At 39.5% G+C, this 12,772-nt stretch overlaps 2 protein-coding genes across 2 annotated transcripts in view; one reads left to right on the forward strand and one right to left on the reverse strand.

Moving 5' to 3' along the window:
- Positions 1-388, reverse strand: part of LOC111150137 (G protein-coupled receptor 15) — a 9,097-nt gene extending 8,709 nt beyond the window's left edge. The window contains exon 1 of the mRNA XM_022507528.1: positions 228-388. The gene's annotated coding sequence lies outside the window, so the exon portion shown is untranslated. The remainder of the gene's footprint in view (positions 1-227) is intronic.
- Positions 389-580: 192 nt separating this feature from the next.
- Positions 581-8,221, forward strand: LOC111147874 (claudin domain containing 1). The gene is made up of 5 exons (XM_022504141.1): positions 581-696; positions 2,099-2,408; positions 4,481-4,591; positions 6,502-6,639; positions 6,800-8,221. Exons 2-5 carry the CDS (start codon positions 2,117-2,119, stop codon positions 7,018-7,020), a joined length of 762 nt encoding a protein of 253 aa, XP_022359849.1. The 5' UTR covers positions 581-696; positions 2,099-2,116; the 3' UTR covers positions 7,021-8,221.
- The last annotated feature ends 4,551 nt before the right edge of the window (positions 8,222-12,772 follow it).

Below are 12,772 nucleotides of genomic sequence, written 5' to 3' on the forward strand. Positions count from 1 at the left end.
AAAAAAAAAAAAAAAAAAAACAATAAAAAAAAAAAAAAAAAAAAAAACCAGCCACTAACATAAATTATATGAAACCCAAACACTGTCATTACATTTTACATGGATACCGCCAAGTCACATCCTTCTTAGTCTAAACTTAAGCAATAAAACCAGAAAGACTATCTGCTTCAATGGAAGTGAGGTTCTGAGAAGAAATAAATAGGTTGATATTTCAAAAGTATACTCACATTGTTGTTGATGTGTTTAGAGGTAGGGTGTGTGACAGGAAAGCACAGGACTGGAAAACCGTTATATAAGTCACAATCAATGACTAGCCGTGACCAGAAACGGGTTGTCTTACTTTAAGGACCTTTGTTCCTTCCTTCATAGTACATAAGATTCCATCAGCCCACAACTCCCTTTGGCGCAGCACCTCCTTTCGCTCCGGAGTCGAACTACACCCCCCACAATGCACTGCGCGCGGCGCCAGAAATGCGGCCCGCCGCCTCCCGCAGCTTTCCTTCTGTCCCTCCTACAACTCCCACAAGCCCCCACGGCCCCGGGCCTAGGCCCGGCCTCGGGTGGAGGCGGAGGCGGAGGCGCGGGAGTTATGGAGGGGGCGGGATCTGCAGGGAAGTGCGTCAGAGAAGGCGCGGGGAGAGTAGGGTGCTGTGGTCTGAGCTTGAGGGTGAAGCTGGCGGAGCAGGAGGATGGGCGGTGAGTGAGCGGGGTCGGCGTCGCTGGGCGGGGGTCGCGTAGCCGTTAGACGTTTCCAGCAGTTTGAAGAGGGGCCCCTCCTGGGGAGGGGCCGGGGCCAGGGCCGGGCCGGTTCTGAGCCGCAGCGCTGCGGCGGGTTTTTCTCTTCGGCTGAGTGGTCTGGGGAGGGGCCTGGTTGGGTACCTGGGGCCCCTGGCCTGGGGCAGCGCAGGACTGCAGGGCCCTGGCCCCAGCTTGCCTCGAGCTACCCCGGCCCGGTAGTGCGCCCTGCGAGGTGACAGCGCCAGTTGTCCGGCCTGGCAAACAGCCACTCAGGGTGCCGGGACCTTTTAAGGTCATTTGAGAGCACCAGGTTGAAAGAGGATTAGAAAAACAAGAATACAAAACCAACTTCTGGAGTTATTGTTAATCACTGTAATTGCCCTATCTCTTCTGTGTCACACTTCCTGTCTTCCAAACTCAGCAACCCCAGTTTGCGAGCCTGTTTTCGTGCGCCTTTGTAAGGTGTTTGGTGCGGTCACGGTGTATACTTGCAGTATTTGACTCAGCTTGATCCGCCTTGAGTCATTTTACTGCGGCCATTTACTACTGCCATTGAGCCCTGTCCACACCTTGGGAGTGTTCATATTTTGCCTAATACAGTTTTCTTTCTGGCTGAGGAGAAATCATTTAGTTTGCAGATAAGAAGATTCAAAAGTGTAAGGAATGGGGAGAGTAGATAGGAGTGGAGAATTTGGCGGGGTAGGGGAGTTTTCCTTAGCTTCGATGGATCCTAGGAGCAGATTGCTATCTAGCATTATTATATGTTACTGTTCTCTTTGCTCTTCTGCTCACCCGAACAACCCTTCTGTCTGGGTTAACAAACATAACTCTGCCTTCCAAAGAGCTGCTGACTCTTAACCTTGTTTTTAGAAGGTTTTTCTCCTCAGTGGAATCTGGGAGGAGCCAGTTTTCTCTGCTTGCTTTTCCTGTGCCCTTTCACACTCAAACCCAGAACACTTAATGCTCTGAAGCAATAAAAATTCAGTCTGTAATTAAAAATATATGTATGGTACACGGCTGACTCTGAGCATGTCTATTGTTTGTATCTGTAATGTGTATGTCCATTTCAGTGTTGTCTGTTTTAGTGTGCAGGTGATAGACTAGAGAACAAGACCTCTGTCTCCGTAGCATCCTGGGTATGTGAGCATTCAATAAGTACTTTCATGATAATGAGTTTTATTTTGAATTTAATTAAGAACATGCTTGCCTTTATTTATTTTTATTCTTTAATGATTATACATTACATTAAGGGTCACGGGGTGGGGAATAGGATAAAGGGTGATTTTGAGATAATTCCTTTCAAAATATTTCCTGTATGTCCTTGAAGTCTAACTTTCTTCTTTTTCCAACTTTTAAACAGAGCAGTCTGAATGCCAGAATGGATAACCGTTTTGCTACAGCATTTGTAATTGCTTGTGTGCTTAGCCTCATTTCCACCATCTACATGGCAGCCTCAATTGGCACAGACTTCTGGTTTGAATATCGAAGTCCAGTTCAAGAAAATTCCAGTGATTTGAACAAAAGCATCTGGGCCGACTTCGCTAGTGATGAGGCAGATGAAAAGACTTATAATGATGCACTTTTCCGATTTAATGGCACAATGGGATTGTGGAGACGGTGTATCACTATACCTCAAAACACATACTGGTATAGCCCACCAGAAAGGACAGGTATTTCTCTTATTTTAACTTTTGTCTACTTTACCTACTCAATAATAAACAAAGTGATGTGAAGATAACCCAATTATGTATAAGTAGGTTTGTGGGTTTTTTTCTCTCCAAAGAAATAAATCTATGTGTCTCTTCTCTCTCTACCACTTTCTTTGCCCAACTTCTATGAATTACCATGATACTCAATACCGGTTGGATAAGTAACTGTCCTTATCTTGAGAAAGCCATTTTGAATCTTTGTACTTACTCAGTAAAATTCTTTTTATTAATTTCACGTATGTCATGAGGAAATAATTGGGAAAGCACATTGGAAGACTTTAAATATTTGGTAACTGGTAAAAGAGTTAGTATCCAAAACAAATCAACACATACAACTTGATAGTCTTTTTCTGTGTTAGCTGTGTTTTGGTAGTTATTATCATTTGCCCTGTAAATCTTAGAGGATATAATTTGACCAACTCTACATTCAAATCTGTGCATATTTGAGTCTGTTTTATAACAATCTTGACAAGAGTTTGTAGGTTAAAAATATGCATTACGGAAATAAAAAAATATAAGAAATTGTCTGATTTATTTGGCAAGCATTCTTAACATTAAAAAGTTTTAATTTCCAGATATTAAAATGGAAACTTTAGAGCTCTAAGGAACAACTTAGAATTTGTTTCTATTTATGACTACTTCTGTTGACCACTTAGTGGGAAGCACTGTATTCAGATCACAGCACAACAATTATTATACATCAGAAGGATAATTGTTATGATAATATAATGGAAAAAAGAAAGTAGGTGGGGGAGTGAGGTTGGGGGGACTGGTTGAAATTAATTGTAAAGTGTTCATTTCTACTTATGAGAGCATAGGAGCACTCGATGTTTGAATCTTACCAATCATTTATTAAATGCCTCCATATTCCATCATCAGTACATCAGGGAAGAATATAAATATCTTTGGTCCTGGGGAGCTAACATTCTAATAAGAGGTGTAGGCAGTAAGCTGAAGAAATAAGTATAATGATATAAACAATAGTTAATTATATAGTATGTTAGAAGATGTCGCATTGTATGAGAAAATGCAACAAAATAAAGGGATATAGAATGCGTAGGGAAGGGGATATTGATGGGCATAAGTTACGATGTTCAATAGTATAGGCAGGATAGGCTTCAACAAGATGTCACTTGAGTAAAGACTATGTAGGTGAAGGAGTTGGCTATATGGAAAACTTCAGGGGGAATCTTTTAAGTTGGAAGGAACAACAACTGCAAGGGCCTCATGATGGGAACATTCCTGAAATAGTCAAAGACCAGCAAGGAAGCCACTGGGCTGGAATGGAGGTGGGGAAGAGGGAGAGTTGAGAATGCTGTCAGAAATTACTCTGGGAGTAGGGCAAACTTTGCAGGATTCTGTAGGCATGATGAAGGCTTCCGGTTTTTGCTCTCAATGTGATGGAGTATTGAGTTTTGAGCAGGAGAAATGATCTGATCACCTAGACAGATGTATTGAAAACAGGCAGTAAACAAAAGTGGAAGCCAGGAGGCTATTGCACTGATTCTTAGGAGAGATGACTGTGACTTAGACCATGGTGGTAGCACTGAGCAGTGGCTGGATTTTAGATGGGTTTTGAAGGTAGATCCACAGAATTTCCTGGTGGGATGCATGTAGGCAACAATGACTAAAGTTTCTGGTCTGAGGAACTAGAAGGATGGAATTGTCGTTACCTGAGATGGGAAGATGGTTGGGGGGTAGATTTGGCAGAGACAAAGTTCCTATTTATTTAAGTCTTTGTCTTCTCCTTCTTCCTAGTCTTCTTGCATGTCTGTTCTCATTCATTTTACTGCTCCACCTTTTTTTTTTTTTTCTTCCCTTCCTTGTGTCTGTGTCTTAAGCCTGCTGGTGAGAACCACTGGCATTCATTGGGCATCAGTGAATCCTGTGTGTCACTCAAGGCCAAAGAGGTTGCTGTCCTCTTTGAACATCCTTTTATATCACTTTTTATTTCAGAGAATAATTACTGAAAGGGATTTTTGTTAAATGTTTATAATTAAAACAACAAGCAGTCATTGTTATTCATGTTGCAGAGTCATTTGATGTGGTCACAAAATGCATGAGTTTCACGCTAAATGAGCAGTTCATGGAGAAATTTGTTGATCCTGGAAATCACAATAGTGGGATTGATCTACTTCGGACCTGTGAGTACACTGATCTCAGCAGTACAGTTGGGGGAAGAAGGAAATAAATTTTCCATTCATTGATCTCCATTATTGGAACAAATGTGTCCATACATTGCATCAGTTTGGAATAAGATCTCTAGTGGTATCCCAGTGAACTCTGTTCTGTTGATAACATATTTTAAAGTTAGATACATACTTCCCAAATTGGAAGTACGAATACATTGGATGACAGAATCTAGACCTCCGCAAAAGACGTTATTAGTGGGTCCTTTTAAAGAGTAAATTTAATAGGGCTAAATAATAAATTCCTGTATTTGAGATAAGCATTTCAGTTACTTGGGTTCAGATAGGGATATGTGAAAAAAGTTGACTACAAGCTCTATAGGAGTCAAGGGTTAGGACTACCAAAAATGTTAATCCAGTCTTAGGCTGTAGTAACAGAAGTATAGATATCAAAAACAAATGAAAGTATTTATTGGGAGCATTCTGTTCTTTGACAGACTACCTAGAAAATACTGTCTTCATATTTGGACCTGATATTCAGGCTGTAGAGACTTCCTGGAACTTGTGCATAGAATGACCATGTCATGAGGGGAAGCATTGAATAAATATGGCAAGTAGAATAAATATGGCAAGTAGACTTGACCCTGGAATAATGTAGGGGTTAGAGCACTGACCCCTTCACACAGTCGAAAATCCATACATAACTTTTGACTTCTCCAGAACATTACTAACAGCCTACAGTTGATCAGAAGTCTTACCAATAACATAGAACAATTGAGACATATTTTGTACTATATATATATTATATGCTATATTATTACATAAAGTAAGCAAGAGAAAAGAGAATGTTACCAAGAAAGTCATAAGGAAGAGAAAATACATTTACAGTCCTGTTCTATTAAAAATTTGCATGTAAGCCTGTACAGTTAAACTGTGTTATTTAAGATATTCAATTTTGTATTGCAAATATATAAGAAGAAGTTTATTACTAACCATGTTTGAAGGGAAGTTGGAGAAAAGACTTTTATGTAGTTCCAAAAAGTAAAATGAGCCCTAGAAGGTCAAATTTGGTTTAGAGTTGATATTAAGATATTACTAATAATTAAAATACTGTAAAAATGGAAGTCATGTAAAGTCCATCAGCTTTCCTCTCCTGTTGAGGGAAATTATGATAATTAAAGCTGCCATTTATTGAGTGCTGAGATCCTCTGCTCTGTGCTTTATGTATATTATTTCAACAGGCTTTTATAACCACCATTCATTTACTTCTTAATCCTGCCTTGAGATCCTAGAAGGATGTAGATTCATTTGTATGTGGAGCCAGAAGGTTTTGCTTCAAATGCTGGCTCTACTGATTACTATGTTACCTTATACAAGTTATTTATACCTCTTGCTTCTGTTCCCTCATTTATAAAATGGAGATAATAATAGTACGTCCTTCATAGGGATCTTGGGAGGATTAATACACAAAGCATCAGTGCCTGACACAGTGAGCCCTCAGTAACTGCTGTTAGTGTCCTTTTGCTTTTATCAGGTAGCATCTTTTTGAACAAAGTGCTTTAAAGAAGAATCCCCAATATTAAAGTATTCCTTTCCCACTTTTTAAAAAAAGATTTTAAAATTTATTTTACAGAGAGAGATTGGGAGAGAGATAGCATGAGTGGGGGGCGGGGCAGAGGGAGAAAGAATCTTAGGCAGACTCCCCACTGAGCTTTGAGCCCAGCACAGGGCTCTTTCTCAGGACCCTGAGATCACCCATCTGCTCAGAAACCAAGAGTGGGATGCTCAACCAGTAGCGCCATCCAGGGGTCCCTCCTTTTTCACTTTTTGAGAAAAGGTCTAGTAAGTACATGAAAGAAATTGCCATTGTGAAAAACTGTCTGAAATTGTGGTAACATACCTTTTTTTCTCTTTTTCAAAATCAGATCTTTGGCGTTGCCAGTTCCTTTTACCTTTTGTTAGTCTAGGTTTGATGTGCTTTGGGGCTGTGATTGGACTTTGTGCTTGCATTTGCCGGAGTTTGTATCCCACCATTGCCACAGGCATTCTCCATCTCCTTGCAGGTGAGTCTTGTCATTATACATACGTTTTATCTTCTTCCTGTTTCCATAGAGACAAAGAGTCATAATTCTTAAACATTCACATATTTTTGCCCTGTGATGTTGCCTGAAAAGCTCTTACGATGCTCTTACCTAGTTACGTTTTGTTTTGTTTTCCTCCAAGGTCTCTGTACGCTGGGCTCAGTGAGTTGTTATGTTGCTGGAATTGAGCTACTCCACCAGAAGCTAGAGCTGCCTGAGAACGTGTCTGGTGAATTTGGATGGTCCTTCTGCCTGGCTTGCGTCTCAGCTCCCTTACAGTTCATGGCTTCTGCTCTCTTCATCTGGGCTGCTCATACCAACCGGAAAGAGTACACCTTAATGAAGGCATATCGTGTGGCATGAGTGGGAAGCTGCCTGCTTTGCAATTGCCATTTTATTTTTCAATATTAATATTCTCCTTGTCTCCCCCCCCATTGTTTTTAATTTATTTTTTTTCTTTGTGGATATACCATTTTATCCTGAAAATCCATTCTATTTATTCACACAGACAGTTGTTTCTTAATACCACTAAAATTTATATGGATTATTCTGAATGAGTCCATCTTTTAAACAAACTAATCTAGGTTCAGAGTCCAGACAGCAGAAAATGGGTAGACATTTGTGAAAGAAAACGGATAGTGGGAAATTGATCCAAACACATCTACTGAAGTCTCTTAGACTTTTCAGTAAATATCTGTTGAACTAGAAACTCTTCAGTGTCTCTGAGAACCTCTCATCGTTGTCAGAACTTAGGGTCACTTTGCCATTGTAGATAGCCTGTCAGCCAGAGCATTAATGCTATTTTCAAAGATTTTAAGCTATATAAAATGAGGTTATCTAGGATCCTTATCCCCAAATATGGGCATACAGCTTTATTCAAGGTGAAGTATGGCAGCTGTTTAAACTGTGTCTGTCTGCAAGAAAGGAAGTGAAAAATACAGTGTTTACTGGAAATTTTAACTTCGTAACTGCAAGAATTCCAATTCAGCCAGACAAGAGGATTAACCTTATTTTACTTTACCTTTTTTTGTATTTTTTTTTTTAAGCTTCCTTAATGTCAGTAGGATTTTCAGTACAACCAAATCATTTTGGATTTTGCTCCTTGCCTCCTCACACATCAGGCTTATTAAGAGTGCTTTCTTTCTAACATGACTTTGGGGTCACGGAGTAATATTTTCCAACTCCTTTCTATTTATTTATTCCAGCTCAGTACCATGAAGAAGGTTCCACCATAATGACCCTCCGGAGCTAGGAAAACTACCACAAGACCTAAAGCTTTGGCTGGTCATTAACTTCCAACTATGGTCTTTATTTCTTGTGGTGAAATGATGTGCCTTTCCTTGCCTAAATCCCTTCCTGGTGTGTATCAACATTATTTAACATCTTCTAATTCAGTCATTTTTTTATAAATATGTCTATAAACATTGAACTTTAAAAAATCTTATTTACTTATTCCATTACTGTAGCACTTGACAGATTTTAAAAAATGTAACTTAGTAATTTCTTACAGTATCCTAAATCTGTCTTTTTTAAAAAATAAAAAATGAGAAGAAACTCAATTGTATATCATGTCTGAGTTGATTTAAATCTCAATATTTTAGGATAAAGAAGTACAGGATTCTGAATGAGTATCTCTGGTTCTTTGGAAAATGCCTTTTTCTGGCATCTCTGTTTTATCTTCCAAAAAATATGGGAACTCCTTGCCCTCATTAGAAAATAAGAGCCTCTTTATCCATTATGTTTCAGAGTTTTAAAAACATGTTTTCAGAGTAGCTTTATGATCCTATGTGTCCTATTTAATGTGGCTAGCTAGATTTTTAAAAAAGTCGTATAATGGCTATGGGTGTTTTTGTTCTATAGCACAGAAATAATCAAGTCTGCTTCTGACTTAAAGCAGAGCCAGTACTATGCAGCTGATAACTGCCTATGCAGTTGCTGCTTACTCACTTTTCTACCTCTTCCTCACTCTTCACGTTTCGTTGCCTTTCAGCACCTTTTGTGGAAGGTAGAAAAGCTAAGTAAACATACAAAGCGTTTGGGCACAGGGTTTTAAAATTGACAAACATCACATTTTTGTATTGGGAGATACTTATTTTGGACAACGTCCCTGCCTCTTGTCACCGCAAGTTGTCTGTGACTGTCAGTCCAACACCAGTCTTTAATATGTACTGTGGAAACTCAAGTCACTATCCGACTTTGAGTTCCAGCCTCACTGGTAGTATCCTGAAGCATGGAAAGCCGGCATCATAAGCCCTGGTGTTACATATGTGTTGTGGTTGATATTTCTTTTTTTTTTTTTTTAAGATTTTATTTATTTATTTGATAGACAGAGATTATAAGTAGTCAGAGAGGCAGGCAGATAGAGAGGAGGAAGCAGGTTCCCCGCTAAGCAGAGAGCCTGATGCGGGGCTCGATCCCAGAACCCTGAGACCATGACCTGAGCCGAAGGCAGAGGCTTTTACCCACTGAGCCACCCAGGCGCCCCTGTGGTTGATATTTCAAGCACAGCTGAGGTTGTCTTCTTTTGTGAAGACTTTTTTCTTTGGAACACATAGGGCTGTGTTGTTTCATTTGATGTGAAAACTAGTTTTTCAGCTGTCTCGTGTCTAATCGGGTAGAACCATATGAAATTGGTGATATTTGACCATTTTGACAAGTATAGTCTTGTTCATCTCTTTTCACCTAATCTTTGAAAGCCACCCCCAAAGTTAAAACTTAATTTTCAGAACATGAGTTTTATGGCAATTTAAGAATCATGTTTTAAAATCTTAATTTCATGGTTCCTAATCTCATCAAGTGATGTGAATAAATATCTTTTAATCCTTTTTGGCAAAAGATTCATTTCAAAAATTTTTAGAGATAGCCATAAAAACAGTAAAAGTTGACACAATAAAATGGGAATAATCCTAGAAGAATTTATTTAGTTAACACTGCACCTACTATCTATGTCATGATACTCTAGGGTCTCAGTAACTTAATAATGAAGTAATAGTAATGTGTTAACATTTGCCTGCTTAAAGTACTTCTGTGTTTTTGTGTTGGGGTGGAGGGGAGGGAAAAAGTTGGTAAGTTACTTAAAGATGGACTGATGTAGTCACACCAGTGAGAAAAATGAGATGACCATAGAACAGTTCAATTTAGTTTTTTATCCATTCTTGAGACCACCAAATTACAGACTAGCACTATTAAAACTTATAGATCCAGTCATGTTCAACTGACTATAAGAAGATAGTGTGAGGGCATTTTAAAAAGTAACCCTCATGTGAACTTTCACCAGAGATGAAAACAACCTATTGAATTAACCCGATTTTGCCTGTTACACTTGCCAAGATTTCTTAGCAAATAAATGGGCTCAGCTTTGAAGATGCAAATTGTAATTTCACAAGCTTCATGGAACTCTGTGCTGGCTGGGATGGGTGTAGTCTTGTCCTCCTTTCAGCCCTCTACTCATAAGGAAATAATGATTCATACTTTAAAGAAAGAGGAATAAAACGAAACACATCTGTGTATAGGAATTCTTTTTCTACTGCTCATCAGGTGTGCCAACATACTATTTTCCCTTGGATCAAATTATGATGAACGCCAGCACCTTGCGAATTCATTATATGAGCTTTTAAATTGCAAAAAAGAATAAATTAGAAAGATTATTTGCTCTATGGAAGAAATTGCCATAAGAGTCCTTTAGTTCCTCTACAGTGCTAAAAATTCTCTTAGCAAAGTTAATATGTTATTTGACATATTAACATTTACACACTTTCTTCAAACTTACATAAAGTGAGATCCAATTTATATTACTTTATACCTTTGCAGTGTCAAAACATGAAATAAGGAGAAAAAGATAATTCTGTTTTGTCTTCACCTTTTAAAATACTTGTGTTACTGGGTAACGCATCACCTTTGATCTCTGACTCAGTGTCTCAGGGTGTGAACTTGACCTCAGCTCTCCTTCAGCCTTTCTGCCGCTCTCAGTCTTCTAGATTTCTGTTCTTGTTTCTCTTTACGCAGCTTGTGTTGTCATTGGTATATTCAGGAGCAACTTGGACTCCCATGTTCCCATAACCTCTCATGGCTCCTTCCTTCACAATCCTTAGGCTTAAGGCTTATCCAGTTTTCTTATTCTGTCTCAAGATACTAAGGATGGCTGTTCAAAACTGCTCAGCTGATTCTGTTTAAAAAGTTACGCTCTTTGACTTTAGCTGCTTGACAATTGTTGATTTATTATTACTCCCTACCACACATTCTCCAAATCTCTACAAAAGTTAGTTGTTGGAAACCCGTACACTTCTTCCTCAATTTACATAGAGGGAGTTTTATGTTCTTTTTAATGAGGAAATACTGGAATGAACTCTTTCAGTTTCTGCAGTCATTTTTGCTCCTCCCTAAAAAAGAAGGAATATATTATGACTGGAGATATTGCTAGGATCATGGCATCCACAAAAAGCAGCACAGTGTGTGATGGTTAAGTATCTAGCTCAGAAGACATTCTGGAATACTAAATTTGTAATCCCAGGTCTGTCACTTAGCCTTTCCAAGCCCCACTTTCCCCATCTGTGAAATGCTATGATTATCATACCTGCCTCATACAGTTGCAATGAGGATTATGTAAATTGCTGAGCCTAAAGTACTTAGTCAGAAAATGCTAGTTATGACTGGCTGCCTGAAGAGGGGATGAGGTTACCAAGCCTATAGAGCAGTGCTGCTCAGCCTAGGCTGCATGTTGGAATTGCCTGGAAAACTTTAAAAAATATTTGCACCCCAGACATTTTGTGATTTACTCAGTCTGAGGTGTGGCCAGGTCACTGATTTTTTTAAACCTTTCAAAGTGATTCCAGTGGGTATGTTTGGAAACTATATTTGAAACTTCGTTTAAAAGCAAGAAATAGGATTCCCTGTCTCCTAGGCAGATTGTTAGAAACTGACAGTGGGCTTTGTCAAATAAACAGACCTGGTACGGTGCCCGCTTTCTAGAAGCCATTTCTTTCCTGTGCTTTCCAACACTCTCTTCTGGTAACTAACTGGCTTTTGGAGACAGGCACCAATCCATCCCACCAGTGCTGGATGGAGATGTGTATGAAGAATGTGCCTGCAGACCCAATACATTCCTGTGGCTTGTCCTAAGGTTCAGATTTGGCAAGAAGTATAGGAAGCCTCATTTGTTTTGGCTTCAATTCCAGATTATTTTCTTTAATCTTGTACTTTCAGGGACTCTGTACTTTGGAGTGGCTAGGTCTTGATAAATAAAGTGAATACTTTGACCCCTGTCTGCTTATCAATTCATTGCATTCCCGCTGTTTTGTTTAGAATCACACAGGACAGGGGCATGAGTTATTGACATAAACCTCTTCACAAGTCAGAAGTACTTGAGAATGGACATAGAAAATGAGGATAAAATAGTATCTGCCTTGACAGTTTACTGTGGCAGTTAAATAGATCCTGAAATGTAAGAGCTTAATAAAGGGTAGGTATTCGTTTCTGGAGGCCAACGCAGCATGTGGGGAGGAGGCAGCCTTTGCCTGGCCTCTGTGGTCAGGCTGTATGCATGGGAGTTGGAACTACTCTGGCTTGTTCTGTGACTGCCATTCAGCAGGGATTAGGGCTGGGGCTGGTGTTATATTAGTGGGGAGAGTCTAGTTTCCAGTTTAAGGTTCAGAACAGTTCATTTCATGGACTTTTTAGCCATCCTTGCATCTCAACGTGGAAGAATTCTTAAAGCTTCTGTTTGTATCTTTTGTCTCGAACGAGACACCACTTAATGTGGGATCTTTGGTTTTTCAATGACTTTGCTAAGCGTCAATTGGTGATTTAAGAATAGCTGCCTCAAAAATCTGTCTTTATCTTGTTTAAATCCACATCCATTGAAGGAACAGGAAGAAATTGGATTTCTGTGGCTTATTCTCAGACTCCTAAAATCAACTACTACCACCTGTAATGCAATTTGATTCAGATGGTTCATTTTAAGAGCTAAGCATAGTGGGGCACCTGGGTGGCTCAGTGGGTTAAGCCTCTGCCTTCCGCTCAGGTCATGATCTCAGGGTCCTGGAATCTAGTCCCACATTGGGCTCTCTGCTCAGTGGGGAGCCTGCTTCCTTCTCTCTCTCTCTCTCTCTCTCTGCCT

The sequence above is a fragment of the Enhydra lutris genome, unplaced genomic scaffold (assembly GCF_002288905.1).
Source record: "Enhydra lutris kenyoni isolate GAN:26980312 unplaced genomic scaffold, ASM228890v2 scaffoldscaffold2, whole genome shotgun sequence".
Classification (NCBI taxonomy): Eukaryota; Metazoa; Chordata; class Mammalia; order Carnivora; family Mustelidae; genus Enhydra; species Enhydra lutris.